Genomic DNA, 13,365 nt, shown 5'->3' with positions numbered 1-13,365 from the left:
TAGATAAAAAGTAAGGGTGGAATGGCACAGTTCAGAATGCCAAAAAAAATAATAAAAAAGAGATCCTAAAATACTGAATTTGGATTATAGAAATTTACACAAAACTAATAAAGTAGGAATAATTCAATAGAATCAAAACAAAAGACAAAAACCTACGAAATTTCCCTGGACACTTTGCAGTATTCACTGTTTCCTGTTGAAAATGGGAAATCAAGCCCAGAAACACATTGAAACCACAATACATTCATGACTCGCACAAACAAAGCACAGAAAAGTGGAAGAGACCCAAACCAGACAATACTTAACACACAAATAGTCTGCTGTGAACACCAGAAGACATCAAAGATGAGCCTCTTTTCTCTAGTGAGCATAGCGTGAAAAACTAAGACATGGCAGTGCTTGGCTGTGGTGTGTACGCTCACTGCAGATCACTACTTGATCTCCAGAATGTTTTCTAGACAACCGTGTGAGTTCCTAAAATGCCAGTGTTCTTCACAGCTGAAAGCTCAGTAGTGACAGGGTGCAAGCAATGCTGCCAAATTAACACTGTCCATACAGGGCTAAATACAGGGGCGGGAGCACATTTGAGCTATTTTTCAATCTTTTCACAATCAAATATATTTTGCAATTATAAGGGAAAGCTAATAATGAATGGCCTTTTTATGTTCCTCAGATATACACCAATACTACTGTGAATGGAAACAGGGGGTAATGTGTAAATACTTGAGCCGAAATGCTAAATCTGAACTTCTGTTGAGGAAAAGAGAAAAATGGAAAAATTTGAGGCAGGTTTTAAAAAACTGCTCCGTCAACTGTAACTACAGTTTGAGAACTATCTCAATGGGACAACGCAGTTCATGCTGACTGGCCCTCCCTGTCAGCTCAGGTTCTTTCAGTTCACAGATAGAAAAAATCCATCCCCCACTGAGAACTGAGCAAAAGCAGTCTGAAATTTAAGGTTCAGTCTAAGGTCCTGCTGCTCCCACGTTACCCTATCACTCCTCCATCAAGATAATCCTAAATTTAACATAAAACCAGAAAGGAATTTTAAGGTGAATCAGCCTTAAAATTATTTTTGTGTTTACTCTTTCAGAGGGCAGTGTAGAATTTGCAGCTGTATAAAGAAAACTGAAGTCTGTAATGAAGGCTGATAGACTGTGTGTGCTTAAAGACGTTCTGCCATCTTACAAAAAACATCCACATTTATTTTCTATATTTGGTTGAAATGCATTTATAATAGGTATTACTGTGCTTACCAAATAGATTAGAACCAAATATGATTAAAACCTATGTACATCCCTGTTTCTCAACAGCCACTGATTGATGTTGTCCGTGCCAATGCTGATACGCTCCGAAGGGAGACCTGCATGGGCCCAGTATCAGAATTTCCTTTGCCAGGTGCCTTATCCTCACACTGCTGCCCTAGCATGGCCCACGCTCTGCCAACACTTCGTGCTCAGCACCTCATCCAGCCAGCGCTGTGGTTCCCAGACTGTGGAAGCACAGCTCACACAGCTACGGGGGTGAGGGCTGTGGGCGAAGGCTGCTTAAGCTCACAGAGATGCCGAAAGAAATCCTCAAACCGTGCCCTCAATTGAGACCAGCCTGACAAATCCAAGCTCTGAGTAGGTGGGCTGCTGATCTGAACTACGCACTGAAAGCCAAAATGTGTCTTCTAGACAGTTCTCACTTGAGGTTTATGTGTCGTTGTTTTTTTTTTCCCCATCCTGCAATGCCTGGAACAGATCACAGCTTTTTCAAAGACAGTTTCTCTTCCATGTTCCTGAGCAATTTTATCATCCTGGTGTTCACAGCTCCAACATCGAGGTACTGTCTCAATGGAGTAAAGGGTATCATTTCTGCTACTGTCTGGAGGAATGTTATCCTAAGAATTGGGGTTTTGACATGAAACACTTCGGAAAATAAATTTTAAAATGTGTTTTCTCGGAAAAACTGTTTCAATTACATGGCAAGGATAGCCACAGGATGGATTTGTTTCCCCAAAATATGATATTGCAACTTAAATACTCACTCCTGAAGAGTATTTACTCAAATTAAGTAGTATTTTGAAAGATGATGCATATTAAGTAACCCTACCAAAAAGAAACCATTTGGCTAAGTAATAAAATCCACTGGGGCAAAAAAAGATGTGTAGCCAGTAGCTTACTAAAACGAATTTAAGAGAAAAGCAACATTATGTTACTGGCAGCTCATAAACTGCTGTGGAAAAGCAAGCTAAGTATCTTCAAAGAATACTGAGCAACTAAATACATCTGCAGCTTTCTCTGATTAACCTGTCCTTCGATACAGGGAAAATATGCAAACGTTGCGGATCTCCTGGATCATGGGTATTTCTGGATAACTTAGTTCTCAGGATGATAAGTAGGCAAGATCTTCAGCAGGTGGAATACACTAACCTCACCTACTGAGTCTGGGTGCCCCCTGAGCGCTTTCAGTGGCTGCATTGGATCCAAGCCTCCCTCTTCCTCAGCCTCCCTTTATGAGCTCTCAAGAAGCATTAGAGGGAAGAGGCACTTTCCTCTGAAATTTTATTTTGGCTGGGTACGCAGAGAAACATGTCAGTATGGGAAGCACTTGCATATCTGCTACAGAACTGGTTTGTATTTTGTTATCTTTCATTTCTCATTTTTGTGATACAGCTTTCCTTGTTAAAAATTAGCAAGTCAGAAAACAGGCAAAAATGAGTATTTCCCTATTTTTTTCTTTGGAAAGTGTTCTTTCTGTTGTCCAAACACTTATGTGTGTAGCAGCCATCAGTCAAAATTTTTGTAAAAAGATGGACTTTTCTAAGTACTTTAAGAGTAATTCAAAATTTCAAAACATTTATGGCAGGATGGGAAAAGAAAAAGGAATAGGAAAAAATAAGCATTCTATATTCCCCGGTACAGAAAGGCTTTACTTTATGTACCCTTCTCGTGCTACCTCATGAGATATGAATGCTAATAGAACTCCAAAAACCAAACCGCCCACAGAAAACAAAATCATTATTTCTTAAACTGAGGCACTGAAACTACTGAAGGAATCTTGAATTATCTTTCTCAAGCTACCTACAATAATCACTGGCTTTGAGTAAAACAGTAATAGAGGCTTAATTCCTTTTTCATACACGAAATGCTTTAAATAGATTCTGTTCATACACAGAAACATGTAAGTCTCATTGCCTCACTATGCTGTGTGCATGTGCAGCTATAAGGGTATATAGATCCATAATAACAGTTCGTACAAACATTTATATCAATGTTTTGGCCTGATTCAAGGATAAAACATACTTTTCTAGAAAAGGATTTGGGGCGATAAAGTTTACATTTTCTGCATTTCTTGATGACAGCAATTACTTTTTAGTGCATGAACAGTTGCTACTTACATTAACTTCTGTTATAGCAATATCAACGACGCTACCAACAACAATTAAGGCATCAAAAGTGTTCCATGCATCAGTGAAATAGTGCTGTTAGGACAAGCATTCAGCAGAAAGAGAGCAAGAGAAAAACACAAACAGAAAAAGAGAAGAAAAGGACAGTGTTATAACACAGAAACACTCTAGGCTCCTCTGATGCACCACTATACAATCTAATCTTTCCCTGTCATAGCTACAAAAAATTGGTAGAAAAAAAGGCTATTTATTTCCCATATCAACATAATCGACCTATGACTGGTCTGTACTCAAACTTTAGAAACATCAGATCAAAATCTGTGACTTGTCCAGATGATGGAAATAGTGGGGAGACAGAGAAAGAGAAGTAGGGACTGGGGAAAGTAAGCTGGGGTATACTCACATCAGCTTCACTGAGAACGACGTCTACTATGCTGCCAATAACGATGAGGGAGTCAAACGTATTCCAGGCATCACTAAAATAGCCCTGAACAGAGCAGGCAGGGTGCAAACGTTTGTGATTACACATGAAATGTCAAATATTTGCATACTTCTGTTTAGTTTTGCATAAACAGAAATTAGTTAAACAAAACCTGTGGTCTAATGAGAAAACAAAACAAAAACAAACAATATTGCCTACTGAAGGAAAAGCAACATATATGTGCATGTGTGTGTATATATATACTTCATATATATACATGTACAGACACACACACGGACAGACGCACGCGCGCACACACAGTACACATGCATAATACATCGTCGGCAAGCAAGCCATCACCCAAAACTGGTTCTGGACTTCTAGCAAGGCTGAAAAATTCTGACATATGTACCCTAATAAGCGTGACAAAATCCCTTTAATAATATCTCTACAAGACCAAGCCAATTGAAACCTCCTTAACATTAATGACTTTGAATATTTTAGCAGTCACTTAGGACTATCATAAAGGGTCAAAGCTCATCACTGGTTAATCATGCACAATTATTAACATGGAACTGTGCACAAATATTAGAGAACTGACTTAATCTTCTACTCATAAACTTGGGAACTCACACGACATTTGCAGTCAAGGCCTGATGCTGTAACCAGTGAGGTCAGGGCTAGGAACCACAGCGACCTGAAAAATTTCTTTACGCTTTCAACGCAGCCAGCCCAATGTATCAAAACTTATTTTCATAAATTGCTTAGTCTCTATTCTGATATTTTATGGCTTTAAATATATTCCTATGTGTATGTTACTGGCACGCAGCTGCAAATGATTATAAAGTGCTGTCATACAATCAGCTGTCTATTGGCACCAAAACTTCTTGTGAGAGCAAAAAGATATTTCAGAAGAAACCTTGAGGTAGGTTCCAGGATGATCCTGTCACTGGGAACAAATCAAGATGTATTACTCTGCTGAAGGCAGCTCTACAGAGACAAGACAAGATATGGAGTTTTTCTGCAATATGTGGATTTTGCCCTATTATTACAGAAATTCAGAACTGAAAAAATTACTGAACTTGCCCTTTTTTCATTCAGTTATATGAATTTATCAGCCAACCAGGATTAAGAAATGTGCATTACATGGCAAAGGCTGAAATGTACATTTTGTACATGTACATTCTGCTTTCCAGGTAATTAAATTAAAAATACTAATTCTTCAGCTCTACAAAATAAGTTTAGAAGTTTAAAATGGCAAGTGTTTACTGTAAGACAATGTTTTAGCTGAGTAGTTTATTACATGTGTTGATAGCATAGAAAAGCAACATCAACTACAATTTTTTTTCAGAATTGGACAATATTTTCCTTAAGATTTTATACTGTTAGAATTTCTATTAACTTCACAGTTTAGAGGTTACACTGGAGTGCATTACTATTTGGAAAAAAGCTAATTTTGTGTGGAAATTTGCTCTTGGAAACTACAAGAGAGCTGCTACAGAAAACCACAGCTCTACAGCATGTTCTAGGAGAGTCGGCACTGAGCAGAGTCAGCAAAGCCTCATTGTGTTTCTAGTGCTACTCTCCTTTACCTCTTTTAAAACTCAGGTTACTATTATCATTCCCTATTTAAGGAAGGGGCTGTAAGAGGAAAACAGATCAGAGTATGATTATCTCTACAGCCCTTTGTGCCACATGCTTTGGTTCTTTAGGATTAATCATCAATTCCAGCCTTGGGACAAAAGCCGATGTTCATGGATTTGGCCTCCTGAACAAATGCGGCTTTTCTCAGGGCTCCTGCAAGATTCCCTATTGCTCCTTCCTTATTCATCCCACTTCACAAGAACAAGCCACTCCCAAAATTTCTACCAGACATCATGCTGAAATACCTCAATGCAACCGAAATTTCCAGTTCTAAAGAGATTAGCAGGTGCCAACCAAAGGAGAGCTACTCTCCCAATATTCTTCCTGATCATTCATATTCCTTATTTATTTTATTTAAAAGAAGTATCCTTCGTGCTATTAAAATAGCGATATTTGTATATATACGTAAAAGACTTCTGGCAAACGGCAAACAGATAATCAGCACAATCTTGGGGTGCTGATCCAACACAATCCATCTTCCTCTACAACCACGGGAACCAAAACAGGTCCTCCAAACAAAGGTTACTTTTAGCTATAGAGAAAGTGACTTTATTACACATGCTGCAATATCAGGCACTGAAATAACAAATCCACATTTTGATTCAATACAGCTAAAATACTTTACACACTTATTTTTTGAAACCTTTTCCATCAGTATAGACAAATATTGTTCAAAGTAATATGTAAAGCAAAAGCATACAAATAAACAAAAGAACTAAGAGAAAATAAAGATGGTTTTGGAAAAGGGAGGAATGGACAAGTCACAGCAAATAAACATCATGCAAATAAGTTGTTTTCATCACTGCAATGACCCAAGATCAATTCACTTACTAGCCATCTTTCCTTTTTTCTTACAAAAATCTGATTTAAAACAACATGGAAAATCATTACAAGTTAAAGTAACAGCTAGCTATCATGAAGCTGTACACATGCTATGTGTTGATGCATTATTTCAGACTTCATAGCTGTATTTGGTTTTGTACTGTATTAAGTAACAAATTTTAGCAAATGTGAAGAACAATGTGAAGAAAAATTGCCTTCTCTTTTCACTTACATTATGAAAAATTTGTTCATTGAGAAATGCTGAAGGATAAAATCACAAATCCTGGGGAATATGTAGGCACTGAGAATTAACACCAAAGTATGTTTCTATAGATCTACCACATAAATTTTTTTTTGAGTACTTTCAGTTCTCTGTTGAAAAGTTTAGGGTCTCATTCTGCAAAGTACTGTGTGATCCAATCTCCCAGTTGTGTACCAGACACTCAGCATCAACGTTAGTATCTATCACTTACTGAAGTTTTATGTACTTCAGAGCTGGCAGGCAGTCTGCAGTACCTTGGTTTTAAACAACACAGTATCACAGCAAGAGTATCAATAATTTACAGTAGCCTTATGTCTGCATGGCCAGCGAAACCAGAAGATGACAGTTTTCCATGATTTTTGCCAACATATTAAGGGGACACTGTCAAGCAGGTGAGATAAACACTAACATGTTTCTACCTACTCTTATTTTTAGAGTGAGTAATGGAGCTTTTACTTGATGCTTTGAGCATCTTTGAAATAATCTTTTAAATGCACAAAATTAATGAATGAAACTCGTCATTCAGCCAGACTAGACTGTGAAATCCACCAGTGCACAAACACAGAGATGAATTAGTCACGTAAATTAGACATTTACATTCTGCTTAAGACTGATAGCTGATTTGCAATTATTAATCATGTAATATATGTTGACAATAGGTGTTTTGTTAAAGAGTATCTGACAATTTAAGAAGTTACAATCTTCAAAGAATAGCAGGAAACAGTTTAAGGATATTTAACTCACTTCCCTTCCTGCTAATTAATCTGCCAAAAGTCTGATTAATAGCACATCCTTTTTAACCTTGTCCTGCTAATTAACAAGTTTAAGGTGTAAGGGCATCTATGGGGGAACAGAATTGAGGAAGTGGGGACTTGTCACTGACAGTGTCTGCCCTTGAAACTTTCAGGGCTCAGATCCAGGGATCTGTCACAGTAAGAACTGCCCAAAGTCATAGAGATCAGCATTAAGGCACTGCATCTGGTAACGAGTAAGAAGCCCGTAATACAAATGGAGCACTGTGATTTCTACACTCATGATCAGACCGCTCTATTTTGCATTAGGTGCTATTTCTCACTAAAGTCACAAGTGTGTAGAAAACCGTACAAGGATTCACAATCTTCTTTCAGAGAGCAGATGATAAAGTGCAGCAAAGTCTTCTGAAACTTCAGTGTGAAACAAGGATACAGAACAGGAAATACAAATCGGGAAACACAATCAGCATTTTCATGACTCTGTGGTCCACACCTGAGCTATCTCCTCTGGGGCCTCATATTGTGCTATGTCTCATGTGAAATCCTTAGCATTTAAATAAGATAGGTGCCACAAAACTACAAGTAAATTCATTAGAAATGTACAGTGGACTGGAGGGTGCAGAGCGAGGCTACGGGGGAGTGGGTAAGCATTCACCCAGGACTCCACGCTGCACATCTCAACATCAGACCTCCAGTGATGGGCCATCTCTTCACTGATGATGAATCAGGCGGGCAAATACAAGCTGGCTTTACACCAAGTAGCTCAGGCTCCACAGCCGAGCTCACGACTAAATGCAAGCTGAGTAAGTAGCTCTGGAAAGGAGTTACACATCTAACTCCACGTGAGCTCTGGGCAGCAATGACTATGTTGCTCTAAGTATCAGAGTTTGCTTGTTTAAAGGAAGAGTAAGATTGCCCACACAGCCTACAGTCACCCAGTTTGCTACTTAACCCCAAGAAAGGGCACAGTTCACTGCCAGTTACAGATGCAGATATCCTGATAACTTTAAAAGGAGGACAATGGAAAATGAGAAATACCAGTCTTAGATGGCGAGATCCATAAACTTCCAAAGGCACGACTGGCTTTTTTCAAATTCCATATATAATGAGTGACCACACTTCACTTATTTACATAGATATAAGCCCAGAATAAATACTGATTTTATTGTACTGAAAACAAAATTTAGTTTAGTTTTTCATTATTAACTTTAGCACTGTCATCAATGAGGGATGAGAGCAGAACAAAAAGACTGCATTAACTGTCACAGTCTGATTTTCAACTTTTTTTTTCAATTCGTAATTATAGTTATCGATTTCTCTTGCAAATCTACTTTTGGAGATGTGTCTGCATTATTCATTTTGACAGTGTCCCTTTAAGGCATGGAATCAAGCCCCCACTGTGGGGCCCTCTACCAAATAGTGTGTATGTATAACTGAAAACATGAAAATCTAAAAAGGCTATTAAATAAGCAAAAGATTTATGTGTATGTTTGCACTACCTGGTTATATTTTATAAAGGAAAGAAATAATTTTGCACTTGAGAAAAGGAAATATAAAATAACGTACAGGCCTTTCCTGGAGATTAACTTAGTCTAAAGTTATGAATGTCATACCATGAACAGAAGAATTGGTAGTGCTTGTAACAGGAAATGATTTATCTGATTTGAAAAGGGACATTTTCATTACCTCAAAATATTCCAGATCTCATCAAGCACCTTGTAATAGCTTTTCCAATACCTGAGTTTCATTTCCTGGAGTTACATACGTATGTATATATATAATCAGATTAACATTCCTGTTATGATTTCACTGATAGATAAATGTGAGAAATGTAGGTTCTTTTTGTACTTTGAATAATACATAGCTAGCATGAAACTTACGTTATACTTAATTCCTGTGGTGATGACCTAATTAAATCAATATCTAAAACTTACCTTGGGTTTGAATGCAATCAGTTTCAAAACCATCTCAACAGTGAACACTCCTGTGAAAACCATGTTCATAATGTCCATTGCATCATTAAAGAGCTTAGACTGTCCATAGTGCTGTGAATGAAAAATACAACACTTTTAGAAGTAAAAGCTTCAAAATATTAGGAGAAAGTAAGGCAGCCTAAGACAAAGTTGGAAAAAACACAGCAGGGAAATATTTTCTAGTAGTATTTATGATGCACACCTGTATACATACAAGACTAGCTGAATATCTCTGGTCAAGAAAGGAGATGTTTATTCCGCTTAGGCACTAAGTGGAACAAAATTGTCATTCCTCTCCATCCTAAGGGAATCTCCAGGGAGACTGTTTTGAGAAGAAAACTGATCCCTCCAAAGAGGAGCCTTAGACAACAGTATTTTCCCAAGTTTTATATGCTAGGCTTTAAAATTACTTAACTTGGTGTAACACCTGCTTGGAAAAGCTGCAGTATGTTGGTCATGGAGTAACATACATTGTGTAGGGGTGGTATTTTTCAAGAGGAGACAGTGCATGCAAGTTTACCAAACAAAGCGGAATGGTTTTGTAAACTGCATTTGAACCATTCTTATTCTTATCAAAATCTGAAGTACTAGGGAAAAGAGACAACTTGGAAAAGTAGGTAAGAGAAGTAGCTGGTGAAGAACTGCATACATGATGAAGAAAAATTAGAATAATAAATACATATACATGCAAAAAAAAAAAAACCCCACACATGCAAAACTACACACAGGTATATACGGTATACCATATATACACAGGTATATACAGATAATATGGACACAGGTATATACAGATAATACACAAGAACAAGCTTGTGTGAGGTTGGCATTATCACACAAAACTAGAGTCAACTCCACATATTAAGTTTTTAAACTTCTGAAGAACATACAGACACAGAGGATAGAAATATTGCAGAATGGTTTGGGTTGGAAGGGACCTTTAAAGATCATCCCATCCAATCCAACTAAATATGCTGTACTGTACATACAAAACGAACACAGGGCAAGTACAGAAACTACACTGCAGTGAAGTAATGCTTACAGTAAAAGAATATATTACATGAAAGAACCTAAGGCATTGAGACACATGTTTGCTAATAAAATTAGACTTCTGTGTTCTCTTCGGATTTTCTTGCACATGTATTATCCCAGGAACACACACAAATAATATAAATTCTATGATTCTACGAAATTAAATTACACTGCAGGCACAAAATAAAGCTCAAAGAGCTTGATTAGGTTAGGAAGACCTTTGCCAACATCAAGCTCTTTTAAACAACTTTAATTCAGAGAACTGATGAACAGATTAGAACACGTCACAGAAGAGTACTATGATCAGAAACGGCTTTTTTCACTTCATGAAGATACACAGGTTGCCAAATATGGAAGGCATTATATCACCCATTCCTTCCCTGCAATTTGGGCCAACAGCTTCAAAAGAGCTTCTGGTTTCCTACCTGCATAGCCAAGCAAAGTGTGTTCAGCATGATGAGGACAAACATGATGTATTCAAATCCAGTAGAATTCACCACATACCAGAACTTGTACTGGTAAGGATTTTTTGGAATATATCTACGAAGAGGACGTGCCTTCAAGGCATATTCTACACACTGACGCTGTAAAAGCAAATACACCAAAAATTGTCAGATCATACCTAATTATGTTATCAGTTGATTAACTGTTAATAAGTGCAAATTGTTAAATCTGAGTCTTTGAAACAGGCAGTCTATGTACTTGCTATAGACGTTTCTATTATTGTTAATCAAGTAGTTTAACAATCCTCCCTTGATTATTTACAACTGTACCTAATCATATGCACTACTCAGCCACACACAAAGAATCAAACAATGTTTGTGAAATTCTGAATTGCTTCACCGTTACACAGTGCAGTTCACAGCAGTATACTGCAGGCGATACGTATGTGTACGTATAGTATATAGCATGACTATTAATAGCATGACTAGTAATTCATCTGTAAGTCATGCTTTGCCTTTAATAAGTTCTCAACCACCAATGTAGCTGTGTAGCATAAAACCCTAAAGTCAGCAAAATGAATTCTGAGGAAGAGTTATTCCTAATAGTTTAAATTGCCCAGCAAAACCATGTCACATATGTAGGAACACCATGGATTCATCTCCCACTCTATCAGTGCCTGACATCTTCACGTACTCGGGGCCTTCCACTTGACTTTTGAAGTATCCTTACAAAAATTGACTGATGGGGCAAAAAATACAGGAGGAATGCTGGCTAAAGTTTTATGCTAACTTTATTTAAATGCAATGTGTGACAGTTGGACAAGAGCAGCTGAAAAATCATGTCTGGTAACTGAGAAGTTTCTCAGTCCAAGGATTAAACAGTAAAATGGGATAGATTTTTTTTTTTTTAATTTCAATCTGAATGTCCCCTGTGAAGTTCCAAATAAACGGGGAGGGGGAAGAGGACGGAAGAGTAAAACATTCTGAACACTTTCAGACTACTTGGAACACAAAATTTATTTTTCTGTTCTTACTCTAAAACCTGTCTCTGCCTATGGGTAAGCTGGCAAGTGCTGTATTCTACTTGAGGTAACACCAACAAGTGAGACACTAAGAAGTTAACAAGCCTAATGTAACACTTGCACAACAGAAAGACTGGTATGTTGGGCTTAAGGGAAGGACAACATTCAGTGACCTGAATACCAGTTGATAGTATGTACCCAATCCCTTTTTGCACTAAGATGTGTGTTTGGTGCCCTCTTCTGACCCAAAGCCGAAAGGAAGCTTTTCATGCATAAATAAGAATACTTCCAAAAGAGTTCAGTATTTATTTTAACCTGATTTTTGTCCAGCTCACAGTTCTTATACTCTTGTTCTCCCTGTTCCTGGAATGTAACAATCACAAAACCAACAAATATGTTCATCATAAAGAAAGCAATAATGATGATATAGATGATGAAAAAAATGGAGATCTCCACTCGGTAGTTGTATACAGGTCCTACGTTCTCGCCGTTGGAATCAATGGCTTTGTACAGCAGCCTGAAAAATAAACAAAATTTTATTTTAATTAAGATTGAAATGACAAAAGAGAGTAAAATGTGCAGACTCAGAGGACAGATTTCAGAAATGGTCTGCTGTTTACTGTTATGTTTTCTGGGTTACTAACAGTGCTTACAAGCATATCGAAACCAGACAAATCACACCACAAAAATCTTTATGCTTTTGGAAAAAAGCATACAAGGTAATGACCAGAAGACTGTATTTTTTATTTCACACACACACACACACATAAAGCTATCCTCTAAGACTTTCTCATCTAGGGAAATAGTGAGTGGTAGTTTGCTCTTCCTAGTCCTCTCTATGCAGTGTACTATTGCTGATTTTAGAGTAAAAGTTTTAGGCAAAGGCCTAAAATTTTTATATTAGTATTGATGTGCATCGATGGATAAACATCTGAAAGCATTGCTTCCATTAGAGCTAAAGAATAGCTCATTATGGCAAAAGTAGCTGAAAGATGAGAAATCAAACAATATATAGAAAGTTGTATTTGCCCTTTATAGAGAGAGGTGAAATAAGAAATATGGGAAAAGTACACAGATTCAGAAGGCTAGTAGGTTTTTTTCCTTCCTCCATTACTAACTATCACTTAAGACGGCTTGTTGCCCCAAAATGCATGGTAAATGATAAAGAACTCTTCTGGAAAATATAACCAACTTAACATGCTGTGAAAACATGGAGAATTCACTCACGCTGGCCAGCCTTCAAAAGTGGATACTGTAAAAAGAGCCATCATAGCAGACAGAACGTTATCAAAGTTGAAATCACTATTTTGCCAAACCCTCTCTTTGACCATTGGATTATCAACATCTCCATCTTTATAAACAATGTATATCCCTCTGTGGGAAAGAAACAAACTGTCATTAGTGAAATATTAAATTAGCCTCAGAGTTATTCAAAAGAGTTTATTTTACTCCCCTTCCTAAGCTTGTTTTATTTCCTTGCTAACCTGTTTTTTCTGGTAGATTTAAAATGATTATTCCAATTTACACAAACCTAAATGGCCTGACACATGCCTGCCCATATCTGCTACAGTTTAATTTATTCAAAAGTATAATGCAACATTCT

General features: G+C 37.3%; 1 protein-coding gene across 1 annotated transcript in view; it reads right to left on the bottom strand.

Annotated features, from left to right (window-relative positions):
- CACNA1D (calcium channel, voltage-dependent, L type, alpha 1D subunit) overlaps positions 1-13,365 on the bottom strand; it is a gene marked incomplete at its 5' end in the record, with an annotated part of 95,331 nt that overhangs the window by 42,456 nt on the left and 39,510 nt on the right. The window contains 6 exons of the mRNA XM_010157852.1: positions 3,798-3,881; positions 6,291-6,320; positions 9,230-9,340; positions 10,723-10,881; positions 12,078-12,279; positions 12,990-13,134. Of these exons, the coding sequence (XP_010156154.1) occupies positions 3,798-3,881; positions 6,291-6,320; positions 9,230-9,340; positions 10,723-10,881; positions 12,078-12,279; positions 12,990-13,134 (731 nt within the window). The remainder of the gene's footprint in view (positions 1-3,797; positions 3,882-6,290; positions 6,321-9,229; positions 9,341-10,722; positions 10,882-12,077; positions 12,280-12,989; positions 13,135-13,365) is intronic.

This window comes from Eurypyga helias, unplaced genomic scaffold (genome assembly GCF_000690775.1).
Source record: "Eurypyga helias isolate BGI_N326 unplaced genomic scaffold, ASM69077v1 scaffold7118, whole genome shotgun sequence".
NCBI classification, from domain to species: domain Eukaryota; kingdom Metazoa; phylum Chordata; class Aves; order Eurypygiformes; family Eurypygidae; genus Eurypyga; species Eurypyga helias.
The sequence above is the reverse complement of the archived record's forward strand: the minus strand, read 5'-3'. Positions and strand labels throughout refer to the sequence as shown.